This window comes from Mesoplodon densirostris, chromosome 6 (assembly GCF_025265405.1).
Source record: "Mesoplodon densirostris isolate mMesDen1 chromosome 6, mMesDen1 primary haplotype, whole genome shotgun sequence".
In the NCBI taxonomy this organism is placed as follows: Eukaryota; Metazoa; Chordata; class Mammalia; order Artiodactyla; family Ziphiidae; genus Mesoplodon; species Mesoplodon densirostris.
The window spans coordinates 218,132-239,569 of record NC_082666.1 but is presented as its reverse complement, the minus strand read 5'-3'; the positions used below and the strand labels follow the sequence as shown (position 1 = coordinate 239,569).

Sequence of the window (21,438 nt, the reverse complement as noted above, 5' to 3'; positions counted from 1 at the left end):
GGAGTGCCGAATGACATGACCCGGCGGGGAGGGGCTCTTCCCATCCAGAAGCTCAGCTCTCCCTGGACACCAGCTGCTGACCTGGCCCCGGCCCTTGTCCGCTCTGCGGACGCCTTGGCAGGCAGCCCGTAGGGGGAGGGGCACTGGCCTGTGGTGCCTGTAGGGCCAAGGCTGCCCTGTCCCCAGGTCCTCTGGGCACAGGTGTGCACCCTGCCTGTCTACATGGGTGGCTTCTCCCTTCTAGAGGCTCCAAAGGGAAAGACATCAACACCATCAAGTCCCTGAGGGTCCTGCGTGTGCTGCGGCCGCTCAAGACCATCAAGCGGCTGCCCAAGCTCAAGGTGCGAGTCTGGAGTGGGGCCGTGGGTGTGTGTGTGTGCGCTCATGTGTGCGTGTGGGCACACATGTACATGTAGATTGTGCGTGTGTGTGCATGCGTGTGTACACGTGTACATGTAGGTGTGCATTGTGGGGTGCACATGTGTAACTGGCCTGGTCCCCTGCAGCTTCCCACGTGGGGTGAGGATGAGCAGGGCTGAGGGGAGGCCCCGCACTAGGGAGGCCCTGTGTCGCGTGCGGGGGGCGGACTCTCAGCTCTGTGACCCTCTCCGAGGGGGCTCATTCTCCGCAGTGTCCTGTAAGGCTCCTCTTCCTCAACCCAGGGGCGCCCGATGGGACAGCGGGTTTCATCAGCAGCTGTAGTGCAGGGGGAAGGGCTGCGGAGAGACGGAGGTGGGCTCACAGGGAGATGCGGGGAGGGCAGGGGTTCCCTGAAGCGTGGTGTGGCTTTAGAATTGTGCTGCAATCTAACAGTTGCTGAGCTTGTACTTAAACTCACTTAATCCTCCAAGACTGTGTGCAGTAGCGTTCGGAGCAGCTTGGACACGTGGGCCATGGAGACCCTAAGCGATGTGGGGTTACGGCAGGCAGTTTGCTTAGAGCCGCGAGTGAAGGGGCGGCTCCGGGGGTGATGGAGGCTCCAGGGGTGGGTGGGCAGGGTCTGCGCTGCCAAGGCAGCTGCTTGTGTCTGGATTGTGCCAGGTGGGGTCTCAGGAGATGGTCGTGGATCTGCCTTTGTGCACGGCCAGCCGGAACCAGGGCCAGGGCAGCAGGGAAAGGCTCACTGGAGAACAGTGATAGCCCCTGACAGGAGGCCCGGGCGGTGGTAACAGACGGGAGTCTCCTCTGGTTCATGGACGTGCCCCAAGTCCCTGTCCTGAGCTGGCCTGCGCATCACCGCTTCCCCATCCCGCTTCCCACCAATGGGCAGGGGCCAGGCACGGTCCTCGGCCCGGCCCGGCCCCTTCCCTCCACGTCAGCCCGTGGCCTGGCAGAGTGGCCTGACCCCGGCCCCAGCACCAGCTTCCCCTCGGCATCTGGCCCCACTGCCTGCAGCACCTTTTCTAGCACCTCCTGCCCACCCCATCCAGTCCAGGATCACCCTTCTAGAGGAGGACAGCGCAGGCAGCTTCCCACACAAGGCAGCCGGTCCCGGTGCAGACCCTTGCGGTGGTCACGGGCCTGGCCCCGCCCCTCATGGCTCCACCCCCCGCAGGCTGTGTTTGACTGTGTGGTGAACTCCCTGAAGAACGTCCTCAACATCCTGATTGTCTACATGCTCTTCATGTTCATATTTGCCGTCATCGCGGTGCAGCTCTTCAAGGGGAAGTTTTTCTACTGCACCGACGAGTCCAAGGAGCTGGAGCGGGACTGCAGGTAACCGGGCAGGGCGGCTCCTCTGTCCCCAGCGCCGCGCCTCCCTGGCAGGACGGGCCCTTCCTGCCCGCACACCTCAGGGAGCTCCGCGTGGCCACTGCCGGGCGTCCCGTCGGCCCTCGAGATCCAGGCTGGGCCCTAAGGTCAGAGGGCCGCCCCGGGGTTGGAGCCACTTCCCCGTCCCCCTGGGGCCTTGGGCCCCAGCAGAGCAGACAGGAGAGGCGCCCTCAGGAGGAGGAGTGAGGGGGAGGGTGGCGCCGTGTGGATGCCGTCCTGGACACTTCACATAAACGGAATCCTGTGATCTGGGGTCCTGTGTGTCCAGCTTCTACCACTAGTGCTGTGGAGGTGCCTCCTGCTGTGGCCTGTGCAGTACTTCGTCCCTTTTAACGGCCAGATGTTTATTCCTTCTTCAGTTACACCTCATTGTACTGATCCAGTTATCTGTTGGTGGACATGTTGGCCGTTGTGATTAGTGCTGCTTTGAACATGTGTACAACTTTTTCTGTGGATAGGTGTTTTCATTTCTCTCGAGTATGAACGTAGAAGTGAGATTGCAGGGTCACGTGGTGATTCTCTTTATCAGTTTCAGGAACTGCCAGACAGTTTTCCAAAGTGGCTGGACCATTTTGAGCTCCCACCAGCATGTCTGCGATTTCTCCACATCCTTGCCAGTACTTGTTATTTTCCTTTTTAAAAATGTAATTATCGCCGTGCTAGTGGGTACAAAGTGGTGTCTCATCGTGCTTTGACTTGCATTTCCCTGGTGATTCACGATGTGGAGCCTCTTTTCATGTGCATATTGACCATTTGTAGGTCTTCTTTGCAAAAATGTCTATTCAGATCTTTTACCCATTTTTTAAATTAGGTTGTTCGTCCTTTTTATAACCGATTGTTATTGTTCTTAATATAGCCCTGATACAAGTCCCTTATCAGATAGATGATTTTCAGTATTTTGTTCCATTCTGTGTGTGGATGATGTCCTTTGAAGCACAAAAAAAGCTTTCAATTTTGATGTAGTCCAATTTATGTGTTCTTTTCTGAGGCCCCCTGTGTTTTCTTCTAAGAGTCTTATAGTGTTAGCTCTTACATTTAGGTCTTTGATCCATTTTGAGCTAATTTGTATACATGGAGTGAGGTGGGGTCCACATTTATTTTCTTACCTGTAGATACCCAGTGGTTTCAGCACCATCTGTTGAAAAGACCGTTCTTTCTCCACTGAATGGATGACCCTTTTCAAAATTCAGTTGACCGCAGACACAGGGGTTTATTTGGATCCTTTGTCTTTAACCTCTGACTTCCTCTGTGTTCCCACTCCCAGGGGCCAGTATTTGGATTATGAGAAGGAGGAGGTGGAAGCTCAGCCGCGGCAGTGGAAGAAATACGACTTCCACTACGACAACGTGCTCTGGGCCCTGCTGACTCTGTTCACGGTGTCCACGGGGGAAGGGTGGCCCATGTGAGTGCCCCCCTGGTTGGTCAGGCTAGAGCAGAGGGGCAGCCAGAGCGGGGAGCTCAGACTCTGCGTCCGTCACTAAGCAAATATCCCCCGGGCTCTTGTACTTACCGGGTGAGACATGGGCCTACCCTTCGAGGGTGGGCAGCCTGGGGAGCAGGAGATTAGCCAAGAGCACAGCACCGTGACCTCCTGAAAACCCTTGTTTAGTGGCTGGGGGCCGGAGGGAAGATGGGCCCCTTGGCGTCTCCCTGTGCTAGCCTGTGGCCGCAGTTAAGGGGAGCCCAAGGGATGCGTGGGTTCCGGGGGCTTCCTTTGGGGCTGAGAAGACCACCCTTCAGAAGGCAGGGTCGATGCTCTGCCAGGAGACCCCGCTCAGCCCAAGACTTTCTGGCGACAGGTGAAGCTGGGTGTGGGCAGGTTACCAGGTGTGAGGTGAGAGAGAGCCGGGCAGCGCAGGACTGCTGGACCTCTCCCACCTCTCCTCCAGGGGGTGGGACCTCAGGCACACTGAGACATCCTCTAGGAGGTCCTCCAGTAGCCCTGAGTATCAGCCCTACTGGCGAGACAGGCCCCCGCCCGGAGCCACGGCCCTCCTGAGGAGCAGGCCTGGCCCGCACGTGGCACCGTCTCGGGGCTCAGCCGCAGAAGCCTCACCTGTGACACGGTCTCGTCTTTCCCGGGGCCGTGCCCTCCTGGGCTCCCCTGACGCTTGGCGCTGGTTCTTGGCCCAGGGTGCTGAAACACTCGGTGGACGCCACCTACGAGGAGCAGGGCCCGAGCCCTGGGTATCGCATGGAGCTGTCCATCTTCTACGTGGTCTACTTCGTGGTCTTCCCCTTCTTCTTCGTCAACATCTTTGTGGCCTTGATCATCATCACCTTCCAGGAGCAGGGGGACAAGGTCATGTCTGAATGCAGCCTGGAGAAGAACGAGGTAGGCGGCTCCCCTCCCACTCCATCTCCTCGCCGGCCCTCCAGTGGGCAGTGTAGGCAGGGCCCCTGGGCGCCCCTTCTGTGTGGGAACCACTGGCCAGCACAGGGCAGGGAGGGCTTGCCCAGAGGAGGCCTTCTGGATGAGGGCGGGGGGTGTGCAGGGGCTCCGCAGGGTCCCAGCTCCCCCGCCCCTCCCTTCCTGTGCAGAGGGCTTGCATCGACTTCGCCATCAGCGCCAGACCCCTGACGCGCTACATGCCCCAGAACAAGCAGTCGTTCCAGTACAAGACGTGGACGTTCGTGGTCTCGCCGCCCTTCGAGTATTTCATCATGGCTCTGATAGCCCTGAACACTGTGGTGCTGATGATGAAGGTGCGTGGGGCCTGCGTGGTGGACCCCGGCGCCCGTGGGCGGGAACCCGACTCCAGCCTGGTGGAGGGCTGGCCTCCTCCTGTGGGGTATGCGCGGGAGTGGGCGTCGCCCCGGGTGCTGGTCAGCTCAGGGTGCCTGCGCAGCCCTGGGCCCCCAGTCGTCTGTGGGCTGAGATCGTGAGAAGGTTCTGGGAGACAAGGGGGACCGGGAGGGGGTCCCCTTGCAGCAGGCAAGTGTGAGGGGATGTCATCGTGGGCCCCGTGGGGTGTCTCAGGGCAGCCAGGCCTGGGGCCAACGGTAGCCGTTCCCCGGGCAGTTCTATGACGCGCCCTACGAGTACGAGCTGATGTTGAAGTGTCTGAACATCGTGTTCACGTCCATGTTCTCCATGGAGTGCGTGCTCAAGATCATCGCCTTCGGGGTGCTGGTACGTGCCTTGGCCCCTCCTGGCCTTTAGGTTTCTGCATTCTGGCTCCCCCTCTTCAGGGGACCTTCGGGGGCCCACCGTTTGGAGCTGGGGATTCCCAGAACCCCCAGAACACACGTGACCCTGGAGGGGCCCCAGGGAGGGGGCTGCCGGGGTCTGCCCGCACCTCTGCCCCCGCCCTGCTCCTGGAAGCGGTGGGGCCAGGCTCCTTCCCTCTGGATTCGTGGCCTTGTGCTCTCCCACCTGCAGCGGCGGTGGGAGACTAGAGGCCGCCTCCCGCAGCTCCTTGTCTGGCAGAGCCTCACCGGCCCCAGCACTAACTGCCCTTCTTTCTCTCCAGAACTATTTCAGAGACGCCTGGAACGTCTTTGACTTTGTCACTGTGTTGGGAAGTATTACTGATATTTTAGTAACAGAGATTGCGGTAAGTAGCATCTCCTGGCCCCGCAGGGCCCCAAGTGGTTTCCTTCCAGAGGTGTTCCCTCACTGAGCCTCCAGGCCCTGATGGCATTAGCGCCTCCCCCAGAGCAGATCCCCACGAGCTCTGGAGATGGAAGCTCCTCTCCAGAGGCGAGTGTGGGGATGAGTTTGGCGGGGGGCGGGGGGGGGGTCCTCTCGGCAAATGCTTTTTCTTGGATAAGAAATTGGTTCCCAGGAGGTCTTCCGGGCCGGTGGCCTGAGAATCACCTGGGAGCTCCATGGTAACAAGTGACCAGGAAGATAAGGATCTCCTAAATTTCTGTGTATCTAATACATACACATCTAACAACTGGTGCCAAAAAGATACAAACTAAAACCAGTAAGAATTTAGAATATTTTAAAGTATTAGGTTTGTTTTACATATACGTGGTGTGTGTGTGTGTGTGTACACATGCTGGAGATTCTTATTCTTACTAAAATACATGGATTTTATCTAAAAACTGACTGAGGGCTAGAACATGAACTTGTCTCAACAGATTTGAAAGAATCTGAGTCATAAAGCAGTATTCTTTAAGCACAACACGTTAAGTTAGAATTAAATGGCAAAAACCACATTTATTTTTCTTAGGTTGAATTCTCTAGGAACAGACACCAAGGTGAGGGTTCTTGTAAAAGTTATGTCTTAGGATGTGTTCCGAGGCAGAACCCGTGGAGAGAGGTTTGGGGAGGTGGATGGGGAGAGAAGGACCGGAGGTGCCGGTGAATCGGGTCCCCCAGGGGCCCTGGAGACAGCGTGGGTCACACCTCAGAGCTGCAGAGTTCTTACCTCTGTGCCCACCAGTCCTCGGCTAAAGGCTGTGCCCGGAATGTCGCTTCCCAGACACCCGAGCGCCCCGAGGGCAGGCGAAGCAAGCTCTGGCCGCCTACACTGCTGCGGGTGAAGGGCCACGTGCAGGGTGGGGGCATCTGCTCACAGCCCTGGCTCACCCTGGCTCTGCCCACACCTCACGTCGGGTCGCGTTGCTGTCTTCAGGGTGGTGCTAGTCACGACTTCTGGGAGGACGGGGTTGATAGCAGGGCGCCTGCTGCCGGACTGGGGGTTTGCGTCATCGCTGGGGTCCCCTCACCTGTGGCCAGCCCTCTGCTGCTCTGGTTGCTGGTCTTGCCAGGTGACCCAGCCCTCTGTGCTGTGCGGCCCGGGCCCTGCTTGCCATACCCTGTGTGGCTCTGGCTGCTGTGATGGTCCAGGCACAGTTCAGACTGGTCCCAGGAACCTCTAGAAAGGCCCTGGGAGCCCCTGATTTCCAGACGGACTTCTCCCTGCCCCTGTGCAGGGCCAGCGTGGAAACTCTGGGGAACCCAGAGCGACAGGAGCCGCCACGGCCTTCCTGGGTACCACAGTGGAGGTGGTCTCCAGCCCATTTGAGTCAGGACCCCAAGATGCGCCTAGCCTGAGTTTGTGGGGATGGTGACACAAAGTCCCAACGGGCTGCTGGAGTCATGGTGACAGGGGCCACCTCCACTTCGGCCCCTTGCTTCCTGGATCCATGCGGTTTACGGGTCAGGCACCCAGTATGTCTGTTGGCCGTTAGTTCATCTTGAAGTGCAGCACCCCAAACCCCCTGAGGTGCCCCACCAGGCCAGCTCTTTTCTGTGCCTGTAAGAGGCCATCTCAGCATTTTATCTGAGCGACACCTCCTGAGTGATGTGGAGTGTGACATGCCGGTGTGTCCTGGGTCTCCTGCTCCTTTGCCCCGCCTCCGCTTGCTCTGAGTTGATGGCATGTGGCATCCCCTGTTGGTAAATCTCTGACGCTAGTGCATCAGCAGACGCAGGCCCGCACCCAGGATATGACTGATCCTTGTTGAGACAAATCACTGTTGCTTCCGGGTGAAAGGTTCTCAGGTAGGCAACTTACCACCAAGTGGCTGAGTGACAGCTCCAGGCGTGGTTCCCTGTAGAGGCCTAAAGGTGGTCTCTGCTCACAATGAGCTGGTGTTCAGTAGTGGCCATGGCTGGGTCAGCCTTGCCAGGCACAGCCTTCATCCCAGCCATCACAGTCACTGCCTTTGTGGGTCTGCCGTGTGAGCGGGGGCTGGGAGGACAGAGGCTTGCTGACATCTGTTGTCCACACAGCCTAAGGCACGTGGGGTTTTCGTGTCCCTATGGCTGTAGGTGTCCGGGGTGGACGTTAACATATGATGCCTAGACCTGCACATGGTGCCCATTCCCACATCCAGAGGTGGCCTCTGCCACAAACTTTGTTCCCTCCAGAGGCCTGACCGAGCTGTAGCCTTTGCCTAGGACCCTGTGGTCCTTACCACCAGCACCTTCACGCACACACACACGCGCGCACACACGTACTCTGGCGGATCGGGCACATCACCAGAGCTCGACCTCACCACTGTCTTTCAGGCCGACGCTGCCTGGGGCTCTGGTGAGGCCTGCACCAATGTATTAAGCCAGTCCCTCCATAACCAGGTTGGAGTGTTTCCTCGAGCTTTAGTGATCATCCCATGATGTGCTGGGGAGGGGTGAGCTGAGGAAGAGACAGTGGTGCCGCAGAGGTGAGCGGTGTGGGGGCCAGGCCAGCCGTCGTGTGACGGTGCCCTCAAGGCTTGCCCAGGTGTGACCCCGGATGTAGCACTTCCACGGTGCACTGGGTTGTTGCTGGGCTGGTGGCACATGGCCCGTGAAGACGAGCTGTCTGTGGATGAAATCCAGAATAATCTAAAACGGATTAAATGTGAGATGGCTCAAGTAAGTTTGCTGCGTTTCATTACGGCGCCAGCAGTCCTGACAATAGACCTAACAAGGTACGTGTGCAGGACCTCTTTGTGGAAAATGACTAAACTTTATTGGAAGATGCTAAACAAGACTTGAGTAGATGGAGTTATACATTCTGTTAATTAATAAGTAGTGTCAGTGTCATAGAGATGACAGTTTCTCCCAATTGATCTGTAGATTCAATGCAATTTCAATAAAAGCACCAATGATTTTGTTTTTCTTTTTGTTTGTTTGTCTGTTTGTTTTGGAATTTGACAAGCTGCTTCTAAAATTTATAAGGAAGGGCAAAGGCTCCCAAATAGCCAAGATACTTAATAGAAAGAAGGTGCTCCTGGGGTGCCGTGCCAGGGAGGCGACTTCCTGCAAAGCTGTAGCAGTTTAGACCGTGTGGAGTAGCCCAAGAGCCTGGAATCAAACCCACTCGCGTGTGGAAACTCTGATGTGTGACCGTCTGTGGGCGTAACTGATGATCAGTACAGGGAAAAAGAGGAACTGGATCTTAGTTCGCACCATTCACAAAAATACTGCAAATGGATGAAAAGACTTAAATATAAGAGACAAAAACTTTAAAACTCTTAGAAGAAAATACAAGAGATTATTTTTAAGACCTTGAGATAAGGACTGATTTGTTAAGCAAAATATATATAAAGCACCAGCCATAACTGGAAAAAAATTGATAATATACAGTTTCTGTGTATCAAAAGGAGGAAGGTCAATCCATGAACAGGGGAAGGATATTTGCATCACATTCCTTCACGTATACGTGTTAAAATATTTATGCAGCGCCTATCATGTGCTAAGCACCATTCTAAGTGCTGTGACAAAAGATGAAAATCCCCACTCGTTCTAATGGGAGAGACACGTGGTGTCAGACAGGGACCAGGGAGAAGACAAAGCAGAGAGGGTGTGAGACACTGGGGAGCCGTGATTGTGTGCCACTGAGATGGCGACCCCGGGTCAGGAAGTCTGGGCTCGCAAGGAACCCGAGCAGGTGACAGCTGGGGGGCAGCGAGTGCAGAGACCCCCGCCCCAGGGGTGAAGGAAGGGTGGGCGCTGTGGCTGCACAGCGAAGACCTTGCAGTCGGTAAACCTTGGCTTTTCTTTTGAGTGAGATGGGAGGATTTGGAGGGTTTTGTGAAGAGGAGTGACACGATCTGGCGTTTAAGACCACAGCCCTGGCAGCTTTGTTGAGAATATTGTGCAGGGCACAGGCAGAGCCAGCGAGCCCAGTCAGGGCTGTCACAGCCGGGTTCCCCCAGAGACAGACCCTGAGACAAGAATGTGGTGCAAGTCGTTCATCTGGAAGCCAGCAGAGAGGCAGGCAGCCCGGGAAAGGCGCTATCAAGTCAGCTACCGTTACCACCCCGGGGCTCTCCCAGCAGCCGCTGTCCGCCGCGGGTTGAAGGCTGCTGAGGGGAGGGGGCCAGAGAATGATTTTTTCAGCAGTTCACCCTTCATTAATGTTAGGGCCTGGGTATTGTGTCCTGGCCTGGGAAAGCTCTCAGAAACAAAGATGTAAGTGCTGACAACTGGGTAGTGGGCCTTGGAGGATGTGTGTGCGGCCGAGCGTTACTGCTGTGAGCCAGGAGAGGATCTGGGAGCCGGGATGCGGTCAGACATTGTCAAGTTCTGGGTGTAATTTCCAGGTAGAGCTGCAGACGTGGGTGTGAAAGATGAGGCAAGGATGGCCTCATACTTTGTCATCTGAGTGCCTGGAGAAGTGGATTGTCATTCACTGAAAAGAGAGGGAATTGTGAGGAACAGGTTTGCTGAGGGCGGCCCGGCTGCACTTGGTCCATGTTAGAGTTCAGTCCTGCTGTCCTCCCAGGAGTCGTCCAGCGGGCAGCCGGAGGGGACTCAGGCCAGTGACGTAAGGCTAGGGATCGTGAGCCTGTAAGATGCGATGGGCTGAGATCCATGGGGGAGAAGAGTGTGAGGCCAACATGTAGTGAGTAAGGCTGGAGGGTGGAGGCCTTCCAGGCTCACAGTGGAGGTTAGTGTCCAGAAGGTGCAAGGCTCTTCTGGGAGCAGGAGGTACGGTGGGGCGTCTTACAAGACAGAAAACACAAATGGCCACAGAGAGATACTCAACCTTACTTGTAATCAAAGAAATGCACAGTGAAACGGCACTGAGATGCCATTCCACACCCAGCATTTGTCAAACAGAAACACTGAGGTTGCCGGCTGTAGGCGAGGATGTGGACACTGCTGCTGGGTGTCGGTCGGCTCGGTCTCTCTGGAGGGGTGGGCGTGTGTGCCTGCCCAGGGTGCCTGGCAAAGGAACCTGGAGACGTTTGATGTTCATGGCAGCGTTGTTCGCAGTAGCGGCGGCAGAAGTGGTTTATTGACACAGTGAATGGCCCCCTTATCAAGAGGATACTTCCCCAAAGCGGTGTTTGCTCAGAGTCAGAGCACAGGTGTGCCTGAGCCCAAGAGGGCCATGTACAGTCTAATCCCATCGCAGAGTTAAGAACAGGCAGGTATAAACGTGTTTTAAGAGTTGGAGGTAAAACAGTGAAGAAAAACGATTATTAACAAGAATGAAGGATAGTTACTACATCTGGGGAAGAGAGAGACAGGAAGGGCTTCCAAAGTAATGGTGACATTCCGTTTTTTAAGCTGGGTGATGAATATATGGATATTTTATTACCTTTATTTAAAATACATGTGTGTACATATACTTGCACGTATTCTTTTGTTTACGTGAGATGTTTCATGGTTTTGAAAAGTCAGTAATCTGAATGATCCAGGCAAAAAGCTGAAAGCTGCCATCTTAACAACAAAACACGGTTATTTGTTCCCCCGGCTGCTGGCCTTGCAGCACTGCCCGGGTGCCGCCCCTTCGCTGTGCATCTCTTCTCACCCAGAAGTAGTTCCCCAGCGTGGTTTCTGCCTAGGCTCTCCGCCTCCTTGGGCACAGGAGTCTTTATGCCCCAGATAAAGGCATCCAGACACTGGGCTCCCAACTGCAAGGACACAGCCCTGGGGGTTTGGGCGTATGTGTGCCCCCTCAGCAGAGGGGTGACGGCTGGGAGGGCACCCACAGGAGGGGCAGGCAGGGGTGCCCGGCTCATGTCACAGAGGCACTGTCTCCCAGGGGCACCTCCCCACAGAGAGGCCCCTCAGCTGCTGGAAACTCGAGGGAGGGCGGCTTGCAGATGTTCGAGAACTTAATCCCAGCAAGACCTCCAGGGTAGCCACCACCAATCCTGGACGCCCAGCAGGGCTGGCGGGAGGGCTGAGAGGCTGCTTGGTCTGAAAGCTCAGCTGCCCCGGCCACTAGTGATTTCAGAGGGCAGTCTTCACCCTGTCCTGCCTGGAGGAGGAAAGGTGAAAGGAAGCCGTCTTGTGGATTTCGGTGTCTTTTTTTCTTTCTCCATTGTAGTCACTTCATATGTTACTTTGTGGATGCACTTTTTTTTCCTTAGGCAAAAATATGAGTGTCAGTTCCCACCCCCGACTTAAAAATCACCATAGAGCAACAGTCTTAACCAGGTTCACGTAGAGAACGCACTCTAAGCAAGCATAAAACTGACATTGATTTCTTTGCCTGGAAATAAAAAAATCAGTGTTTGCGAGTCATCTTTGGATTTGCATTACAAACGGAAATGCAAATGATGCCCCTGTCTGCATAACCTACAGATTTCAAAAATGTGTTTTGATTTGGTACATTTTAAGCAAAATATGCAAAGTTTACCAAAATCCTAAAAATTTCCAGTGAAGTATTCAGAGTTTGAGTTTTGCTTGTGTCGGTGACTCATTTTCTCTTTTGTTTTCTGTTTCTGTTCTTGATTTACCCACACCTACCTGCTGACTCACGTCACCCAACCAACATACAATGCGAAAACCATGTCTCCGTCTGTATGTTGTGCGCCTGCTGCTCAAACATCCCAATTTGTAAATAATACGCAAATATCCATCCATGAAAACATCACATATAGGAAACGGTTGGTTTTGTGACTTTAAACAGTTCTTAAAACTCCTCGCTTTGCTTGCTCTGGTCCTCCGCTCTCCTGCTTCCTGTCACCTCCTGTGCTCAGAGCCCAGCTGCACCTGCCCCTCTGGCCTCTCACGCACTGTCCTGACTCCTGGGGTCTAGCCGGGGCTTCTGAGGGCCCCCCAGGGACCACCTGATCACAGGAACGGGCCTTGGGCTGAGAGAGGAGGTAGGGGCTTCTGAGTGAGAGGCAGGTAAGTGATGAGGCTGGCTCAGAATTGGGGAGGTTTTGTAGGATGTGAGTTTGGACCTGGTCCCCGAAAAGTCCATGGTTTCTGCTGCACAGTCATCTCCCTTCTGCTGTTTCCACTGGCAGACTAAGTAGACTTGCCTCTGCACAGTGGCCTCTGACCTGGTCTCCTGTAGGGTCCTTGCTGGACGTATCTTCCGTGGGGGCATGGCTGGGGGGGGCACCAGGCGGGGGGGTTGGCCTGAGTAGAAAGAGGGGCTCTGCCCCAGGAGGGAGCAGAGGTCTGGGCCTTCATCCCAGTTCACACATTCTTGTGTGCCCTGGTCAGCGAGCCTGTGTGGAGCCCGTGCAGGTGCTGTGGACGGAGCCTCCTTCCGGGTGAGGGGAGAGAGAAGATGCTGGGAGCAGAGTGAGCTGAGGCCATGACTGCAAGTTCGTGCAAAGTAGCAGATTCTGAGATTGCTGCTACAGAAAGTGAATGCTTGTGATAAAGGGTTTCACAATCAGAGCAAAAAAGCTTGAGTTTTGAGAAAAAGCTGTTTGATGCTGCCGAAATACCAGGCCACATCTTTCACACAGGCTCTGCTCATGGCACCAGGTCTCTGCTCGGCCCTTCCCGTCCGCCTGCTCTGTGCCCTCCTCTGCCTTCATGCCAGTGTCCAGGATACTGTGCGTGTGTGGGCTCTCTCTCCTTCTCTCTGTCCTAACACCTCCATCGTGTGGAGGTGGAAGCTGGCACTCAGTGGAGCTGGGGCCCAGTGTCCCCTCAGCGTAAATCAGCTCCGTGTTGAGGGCTGTGATGCTGACCTTTCCTGGCTCAGCGGCAGGGGCCATAAGGAGGGGCCTGGTTTGGAAGTAGATGGGGTTGCTCGTGGGTGCAGCAGAAACCATGGACTCTGGGGGGTCGGGGCAGGTTGCATCCACCTCCAGGGGGTTGGCTGAGGCCAGGGGTGACGGTGCTCAGCCAGGGGGAGGCCGCTGTGTGCTTGCTGCCCCTGCCGTCCCGCATGCAGTCTGCATGGTGGTGTCTGGTGGCTCGTGCCCGGGTGCAGCCATGGTGCGCTCAGCCTGTCACACTGTGCTTGCAGCATCTGTAGCCGCTGTCACCTCCGCCCTCACGGCTCTCTAGGGCTGTCTGTCTGTTGGCACCTGCACCCTCTCCTACTTGCCCGTGGAGCCCCGAGAGAGAAGCCGGGGAGGAGGAGTGGGACCTGGGTCTCAACAGAAAGTAGGAAGGGGCTGCGTTCACGCATCCAGTAACTGGAACGAACAGCGCCTTCCGCTGCCATCTGTGGCCTCCGTCTCTTCCTTCTTACCCAGAAGCTTATATTTCCCCCCAGTATTTTCAGGAAATCTTGTCTGTCCCAACCGTCTGAGCAAATTGCTTTGGTCTTGGCCCCTCCAGACCCACCTGCGCAGGTGGTTTGAAAGCAGACACCCCTGAGGTGGCAGCTACCCCCTTGCTGTGCTTTACTGTCTTGTACAAAGGGTCCCCTGGCACCGTAGGCCGTCCCCCCTTGCGTCCCTGTGCCCGTCCTCCTGAGGCGACTGGCTCACCTGAGAGTCCTCAGGCCCGCGGGGCTCAGATAGAGAGTGTGGATGTGTCTCATCCGTCCTGTCTACCCCTGAGGTTCTCTTGCCCCAGCACGAGCCAGTGAGGGAGCTGCAGGGAAACGAGTACACCCTCCAGGGTCACAGCCCGAGGTTCACGTCTGCCTGCTTGCTGACCTGGACCACAGCCGTCCCTCCTCGTGCCTGCCAACTGCCCCCTCTCCCTGTGGCACTGTCCAGAACCCGGGAGCCGTCCCCCAGGGTAGCTGTAGACAGTCGCCAGCAGAGACAGTCCAGAGTCCTTGGTGGGAAGCAAAGAAGCCAGCCCCTGAGACAGGCAGTGGAGGGGCGGAGTGAGGCCCGTCTCTCCACCGTCGCCTCGTCCCAGCCAAGGCCAGATGGGCAGCCCTGGAGAGAGGACGCGGTGCTGCCCAGGCCCCGCTGCCCAGGCCCCGCCACCTCCTGCGTGAGCTCTGCCGCTGCACCTGTGCTCTCTTTTCTCTGTATTCGACCACTGCATCTGGCAGCACAATGTGTCTAGCCTGAGCTGCTTGCATATTTCAAAGCAGCCAATTGTGGGGAAGCTGCCCTCAGGCTGCGCGTGGGCACCTGGTCTCCAAGCAGACAGGGCAGGAAGCCGCCTGGGCCCGCAAGCACCCCTGCCTACTCACGGACACCGAGCAGGGCCGTGCCTCCAAAAGGGATGGCCAGGAATTCAGGTGCCCCTGGGCCAGGGTGGAAGCCTCGCTCCCAGGTCATCTGTGCAGTCCAGAGACTGTTGGGTCCGTTTGTGCCTGACTTCGACCCTTTGGATGAGGGGGCCGTGCGAGATGGCTCGGGCTCTCTAGGGCAGACACCGGGTAGTGGGCTACGGAGGTGTCTTCCCTGGCGTGGGCAGCAGGACTGACACCACCTACGCCTCCTGTGGTGACCTGCCTGCGAGCACCTGCCCAGGCCCGGAGGAAGGGCCTGCCTCTTGGCTGGGCCCCAGGCAGGCCGGGGCCTTGCTAGCTGTGTGGTAGCCCTGCCCCTGGGCGGCTGGGCCGTGCCCTGTGAGAGGCCGTCAGTGTTGGAGGCCTGGCCTCAGGCACCCTCCCCTTCCACCTGGCAGCGGGGGCTGCTTCATGGGACTTTTCTCTACCCCTCCCTGTGGAGGGCGTTTCTCTGATTTGCTGCATGAGAAGCGGTTTGCAAAGACAAGCTTCACTCTTGGAAGGTTTCCTGGTGGCTGATTGCTGCTTAGACTGTGAAGCGGTGACTTTTTGTTCCGTTCTCTCTCTTCACCCGCTTTTCTTTGGGGCACAGTGACTTGGGGAGGTGGGGTGGGGAGTGGCCGCCCTGCGCCCGTGGGAGGCTGGTCTCCGAAGGTCAGAGCATAACCTCTCTTCCCTGCAGAACAACTTCATCAACCTCAGCTTCCTCCGCCTCTTCCGCGCTGCCCGACTCATCAAGCTGCTCCGCCAAGGCTACACCATCCGCATCCTGCTCTGGACCTTCGTCCAGTCCTTCAAGGTGAGGCTGGGCATGGCCAGGCGCGGCCTGACCCCTCCCTTGTCGTGCAGGCTGGGGGGCTTCTGCCGCCACCGCCCGAGTGCCCTCCTCGGGAAGGCCGGGGCAGGTGCCCACACCTCCCGTGGTCCCCGTTGTCCCGTGATGGTTTGTAAGGACACTTTCAGTTTTACGGAGAGTATCTTGTTTATGCTCACAAAGGGCGGAGGTGGCTTTTATGACTTGATTTTTAGATGAAGAAGTTGACGGTAGCTTGGTGGTCAGTGGGGTGGGTCTGCAGTCAGCTGAGGCCAGTGTGGCCCCAGAGACCCGGCCACCATCCGCTCTCCAGACGAGGCTCAGGCAAGGGGGCAGGCCTCTCTCCTGGAGCTGACCTGTCCTCCCTTTGTCTCTACAGGCCCTGCCCTACGTGTGCCTGCTCATCGCCATGCTGTTCTTCATCTATGCCATCATCGGCATGCAGGTGGGTGTGCACAGGGCCGTCGCACAATAACGACGGCAGGTTCGCACTTTGGCATCGTTTCTATGAGCCAGGTGCTGTTCTAAGTGCTGTATGAACTTAATCCTCAGAGAGACTCTTCTGTGGCTGAGGCCAGGCAGTGCCACCCTTTGTGGGCAGATGCCCGGCCCTGCTTTCTAGTGGAATCCTGCTGGGCTGTGCTAGGGCGCCGGTGGGCACCATTGCTTGGGTGCTGGGCCCCCACGGTGGTGGAGTGTTTGAGCACGTATGCAGGACGCCGAGCGGCCTGCAGCGCAGCAGCTGGTCATTCTTTTGGCCCAGCAGCACTTCTGAAGGACAAGCGTCCTGATCCTGTACAGGAGATGATACTGTTGAAGGAAAAAGTCAACAGGATCATACCAGGTCACTGTCCTGGTCAAAATTAGCTTGCGTATTTTATCTTTATTTTGTCAAAGAATGCTTTGTCAGCTATTTGGGAAAACGTTTAAAATACACAAAGCAGTGTCCCAGTTGATACCTTTGGTATCTGGCCACTTTCCAATAGTAGGGATGGGAGATGGACTCTAATGTTAGTTTGTAGTGGAAAGAGACAGTGTCTAAAGGTTAGCTGAAAAGTGATTTTTAAACTTTATTTCCAGGGGTTGAAAAGTTGTCTGGCTTAAAATTTTCTGAGATCTGATGCTGTTTAAAACAAATATATATTTTTTCTTGCTTTGGTCTGTGGGCATACAAAGACATGTGTCACTGATCTTTACTTTTATTTTTTTATTTTTTTTTTGCAATACACGGGCCCCTCACCACCGCGGCCTCTCCCGCTGCGGAGCACAGGCCCCGGACGTGCAGGCCCAGCGGCCATGGCTCACGGGCCCAGCCGCCTCACGGCACGCGGGACCCTCCCGGACTGGGACACGAACCTGCGCCCCCTGCATCGGCAGGCGGACCCCCAACCACTGCGCCACCAGGGAAGCCCCTGGTCTTTATTTTTGATGGATATATGATGATTCATAAATTTTCATCTGGACTCCAGATTTTAAGCTACTTAGAGTTAGGGACTCATTTGCATTTCTAACCTTGAAAGAAAGAAATTAAAATGCATAGAAAGCCCATTGTGATGTTTACACAGAAGTGTAAAGAGAAAGGTTCAAGTGACGTATCGTAATATCAGTATAATTACTGGTTTGGAGTCATTGATGAGGCAGTGAATTTTAAAACACTTCCCTTCTTCTGTCTGGCAGAGCCCACCAAAACTTAGCTCTGGGTCCTCCTTTTACTAGTCACGCTGGCAGATCCCTGGACAGGCTCAGAGCCAGAGCCAGAGCACGCTGGGCCATGGGACAGGGATACGTTTGCCTCTCCAGAGGTTTTCTCTACCCTGGAAATGCACAGATGCTGCTGGAGCTGGAAGCCACCAGCCCCAGCAGCAGTGGTGGCGGCTTCTGCTGGGGTTCTCTGGCTAAGGGCAGTGTCCTGTCCCATGTGGGTGCACACGTGCACACACACCATCTCCTGCCCGGCTGCAGCTCCTGAAGACCCAGCAGCAGTGGTCTGCAGCCTTCTTCTCCACTTCAGGTATTTGGAAACATCGCCCTGGACGACGACACCAGCATCAACCGGCACAACAATTTTCGGACGTTTCTACAAGCCTTGATGCTGCTGTTCAGGTGCGTTGTGGGGAGGTGGGTCCAGGCTCAGTGGCTTCTTCACTCAGGATGGGACCACCCCCCAGCCCTGGTCACACTGGCTTCTCCGCAGTGGACCTTTCCAGTTTCTCCTCTTTTCCTGCTTGTTCTTGGGCCTCAAGACAGCCTGAAGGGGAGGCCCTGAGGAGGTCAGCCTGAGAGCACCAGGCCGGGTTCGCCTCCTCCACCTTGTCTCTGCTCCCCGGCGGCAGCTGCAAGGCCTCCAGTGGGGCTGCAGCCCGAGAGGTCTGGGAGGACAGAAGGTGTCCGAAGGACTTTTCTTGGTGTGCCGGCCCCAAGCTTCCCGTCTGCTCCCCTTAGTGATTCCGGGGACCTGTGCCATCAGGAGAAGCAGGGCAGTGGAGAGCTGCTGTCAGCAGCCTGTACCCACTCAGTGGCCCAGGGAACCCAACCGGCCAGAAGTGCCGTTCTGATGGGAGGCTGAGGCTCCCAACAGGCTGCCCAACAGCCTCAGCTGTTCCTGAGGCTCGGGGGTGCAGCCAGGGGGAGCACCAGGGCGGGGCCTGGAGGAGCATAGGCTGGTGTCAGCTCAGAGGCCTCCCTGCGCGGATGTGTGTGGGACGGCTCCCCAGCCATGGGTGTCAGGCGTGGACACCCGTGGGCTGGGGCTGTCCACCCCCATGGCTTGAGAATGTACTTGTGGGCGGAGGCCAGAGAGTGGAACGTGTCTCCCTCCTTCCCCATGACCCTAGGAGGGGAGAAAAGAGCTCTTTATAGTGACTTATGGTGGAGGGGTCCTGACAGCACACCCTGCCTTGGGCCCTTTCCTGAGATTTCACCATCTGTGTTCACTTACGTAAATGCATCGGGCGGGCTGCTGCCAGGCCCACCCTTGGGGACCCCCAGCACATCTCGCCCTATGCAGACGCATTCTGGGCACCATGGGAGTTTTTCTTTATATGGAGAGTGAGCTCAGATCAGGCCTGCTTCACTGAGCAGCCTGGAGAGAGTTTTTGACTTGTTCTTTGCAGCAGATGAACAAGCATCCTTAGGCTTTTTACACTTTCCCCAAATAGTGTCGTTTCTCTGGACTTTAGCTATTACATTAACTTTATCTCTTTGTTTATTAATAGTGTGCCTTGTGCCACAAAAGACATGAAGTAAGCCTTGGTTTTAAGCCTTTGATCTCAAAGATCTCTCTTCCTTCCTCATCTTGGTGTCACATGTGGGCACCCTCGTCATTCAGGCCTGGCATGGGCTGACCCAGCCATTGTCCGTAGGGAGTGGGCCCAGCTTCTGCCCAGGGCTGACCACATAGGGGCACAGGGGGGACCCAGGCCTCTGGCCCACCTGCAGGTCTGGTGCACATCTGGCCCCTGGTGCAGAAGCAGAAGTCCACGCAGGAGGGGCCTCGGTAGTAGCTGCTCAGGGTGGGGGTGTTCTTGATGTGTTTGAGAAGCAGTAGAAGCTGGGGTGGCTGGTGTGGGGTGAGTGGGGACCGCGGCAGGGGGTGAGGTCAGGGAAAGGGCAGGCTGTGGGCAGTCATGTGGATTTTAACTTTTGCAGGGAGTGAGGGGGGTCATTGAGGGTTCATTGATCTTATCCCTGGGCTGCTGGCAGGGGAGCGAGCATCCAGTTAAGAAGCTGTTGCAGCAGCCCAGGGAGTGGGGGGTAGTACGTGTCTGGCTGGTTTGAAGGCCTATGAGCTGATGATCAGGACACGGTGGGAGAGGAGGCGAGGGTGACGCCCGCGTGTTTGGCCTGCGCAGAGGGAAGGGTGGAGGGAAGACTGGGCGGTGGCGTGCTGGGGAGGAGATCAGAATCCACAGAGGGGAGGTCGCCATGGTGCTGACTTCTGGTGCGGTGGATCTTTCCCGTAACTAGTGCTTCCCCAGTTATGATCAGCTTGAAAAGCTAATGCCTGAGGTTTCTTTTTAAGAAGCAACATCTGATACCCAGACCTCACACATGTGCAGGATCCCTGTGGGAAGGAACCCAGCTCTCCTGAATTCCCAGGCTCCCTCCCAGGGCCGGTCCTGGGCCTTCCTTCCTGGGCCTCATGCTCTGCCCTCTTCTCAGGAGCGCCACCGGGGAGGCCTGGCACGAGATCATGCTGTCCTGCCTCGGCAGCCGGGCCTGCGACGCGCTCGCCAATGCTGCCGAGTGTGGGAGCGACTTCGCGTACTTCTACTTCGTCTCCTTCATCTTCCTCTGCTCCTTTCTGGTGAGTCCCGGACGCTGTACCCATCCCGTCGCCTGCGTCTGCCGGTCTCAGACCACCTTGGGCCCCCCTAGTCTCTTGCTGGTCCCTGATGTTGATCCATGTCACATGAAAGCTGATTCCATGTCGATGGTCCTCGTTTCCCCAGAGATGAAGACCTCATTAATCCTGACAGGACCCACTGGGTAATGAGCTCCTGTGGGCCTGCCTTTACTTCTGTGGAAGGGGTTTTAAGTTTCTGTAGGGCAATTGTCCCTCAGTTCTCAGCTTCTAGAAGGACTTGCACCGTGGTGATAAGATACGAAGCAGCAGAATTCCAGCCAGCCTGCCTGTGGCCCATGAGCTACGGAAACTCATGGGGTCAGGTTGGAGGTGTCAGCGGGCTGGGTCCCAGGGTGTGGATTTTATTACAAGTCAGCAGAAGGCTCTGGGACACTGTGAGCAGTGGCATCATCTGCTTGACATCTTAAAACCTCACTCTTCTGGCTTCTGGCTTCTGGTCAGGAGAGGCTGTAAGTGAGCAGGAGATAATTGGAGGTGACAGTTGGAGAGGGTGGGTGTGAAAGAAGTTGTGTGGACTTGGGCTGCATTGTAAAGGTAGAGCTGACACGATTGATGATTGAACATGGGCATGAGAGTAAAAGAGGGAAAAATGCTGCCTTCTGGGGTTTGCTGGGGTGATGGAGTGAGTGGTTCTTCCCCCGAGATGGAAAGGTTGGGGAGCCGTGGGCATGGGGATAAGGAGGGAGGGGTTAGAGACACGTGGGGGCCTCTGGGCTGGAGATGTGAATTCGTCGTCGTTAGTATTTGGTGTATCCATCAGGCTTGATGATACCCTCTAGGTCCCTGTGTGGTCCAGAGACCCACGGCTTAAACATTGCCTGAGCACTGGTTAGAAATGCAGATTCCTGGGTCCCTTCCAAGACTTGCTGTATCAGGATCTCTGGGAGAGGGACCCAGGAATCAGTTTTAACAAGCTCCCCGGGTGATTCTGTGTGTGCTAAATTCGAGGAGCACTGACCTATGGAGAGTGTGGTTTGAGAAGAGGGCTGAAGACTCAGCCCTGGGGGCATTTAGGAGACAGAAAGGAGCATGGGGTCCAGAAGTTGATTCGGAACAGTGAGGCAGGTGAGAGCCAGGAGAGGGCAGTCCCCTAAAAACCAAGGGAAGAAAGTGTCCCTAGTGGGAGGGAATCATCAACCATGTGAAATATTGTTGGGAGGTAAAGTAAAATGATGACTGTGGTGTGGAAAGGTAGAGGCCATGGGCGCCCTTCACAGGAACAATTTCTTTGGAGTGTTAGGATCAAAGCCTTACTGCAGCAGGTTCAAGAGATAATAAGAAGCAACGAGCATAACAAGAGTGGACAGCTCCTTTCCACAGTGGGCCGTGCTGAGCAGACACTTCAGATTTATAGTCATAACTTTCATGCAGGACCAGCCAGCACAGTCTGTGCTTTTCTCGGGCCATATTCTCTACTTGGCACCATGGGTAGCAAAGTGCATTATTCAGATTTGGAATTTACCAGACAAGTGTAAGGAGGGAGAAAACAATGTGTGTAAAAGTATCATTTTAGTGCTGGATGTGGGATCAGGCTTGGGGCCAGGAGGGAGGGGAGGGGCAGGACCACTGGATCAGAGGTCCCCATGGGACACAAGCATTAGATGAAGTGAGCCAGAAGGATAGGAACTGTGGGCAGAGAGTGAGACATCTGTGGTTAAGACTTTGGAGGTGGTAATGGTAATGTTCATTGGTGG

General features: G+C 56.0%; 1 protein-coding gene across 2 annotated transcripts in view; it reads left to right on the top strand.

The window, feature by feature from the left end:
- Positions 1 to 21,438, top strand: part of CACNA1B (calcium voltage-gated channel subunit alpha1 B) — a 200,241-nt gene that overhangs the window by 153,541 nt on the left and 25,262 nt on the right. For both annotated transcript variants that reach the window (XM_060100653.1, XM_060100655.1), the window contains exons 25-36: positions 245 to 341; positions 1,556 to 1,716; positions 3,038 to 3,175; positions 3,907 to 4,108; positions 4,315 to 4,479; positions 4,796 to 4,906; positions 5,247 to 5,330; positions 12,055 to 12,060; positions 15,247 to 15,363; positions 15,758 to 15,823; positions 17,390 to 17,481; positions 19,540 to 19,684. In XM_060100653.1, the coding sequence (XP_059956636.1) occupies positions 245 to 341; positions 1,556 to 1,716; positions 3,038 to 3,175; positions 3,907 to 4,108; positions 4,315 to 4,479; positions 4,796 to 4,906; positions 5,247 to 5,330; positions 12,055 to 12,060; positions 15,247 to 15,363; positions 15,758 to 15,823; positions 17,390 to 17,481; positions 19,540 to 19,684 (1,384 nt within the window). The remainder of the gene's footprint in view (positions 1 to 244; positions 342 to 1,555; positions 1,717 to 3,037; positions 3,176 to 3,906; positions 4,109 to 4,314; positions 4,480 to 4,795; positions 4,907 to 5,246; positions 5,331 to 12,054; positions 12,061 to 15,246; positions 15,364 to 15,757; positions 15,824 to 17,389; positions 17,482 to 19,539; positions 19,685 to 21,438) is intronic.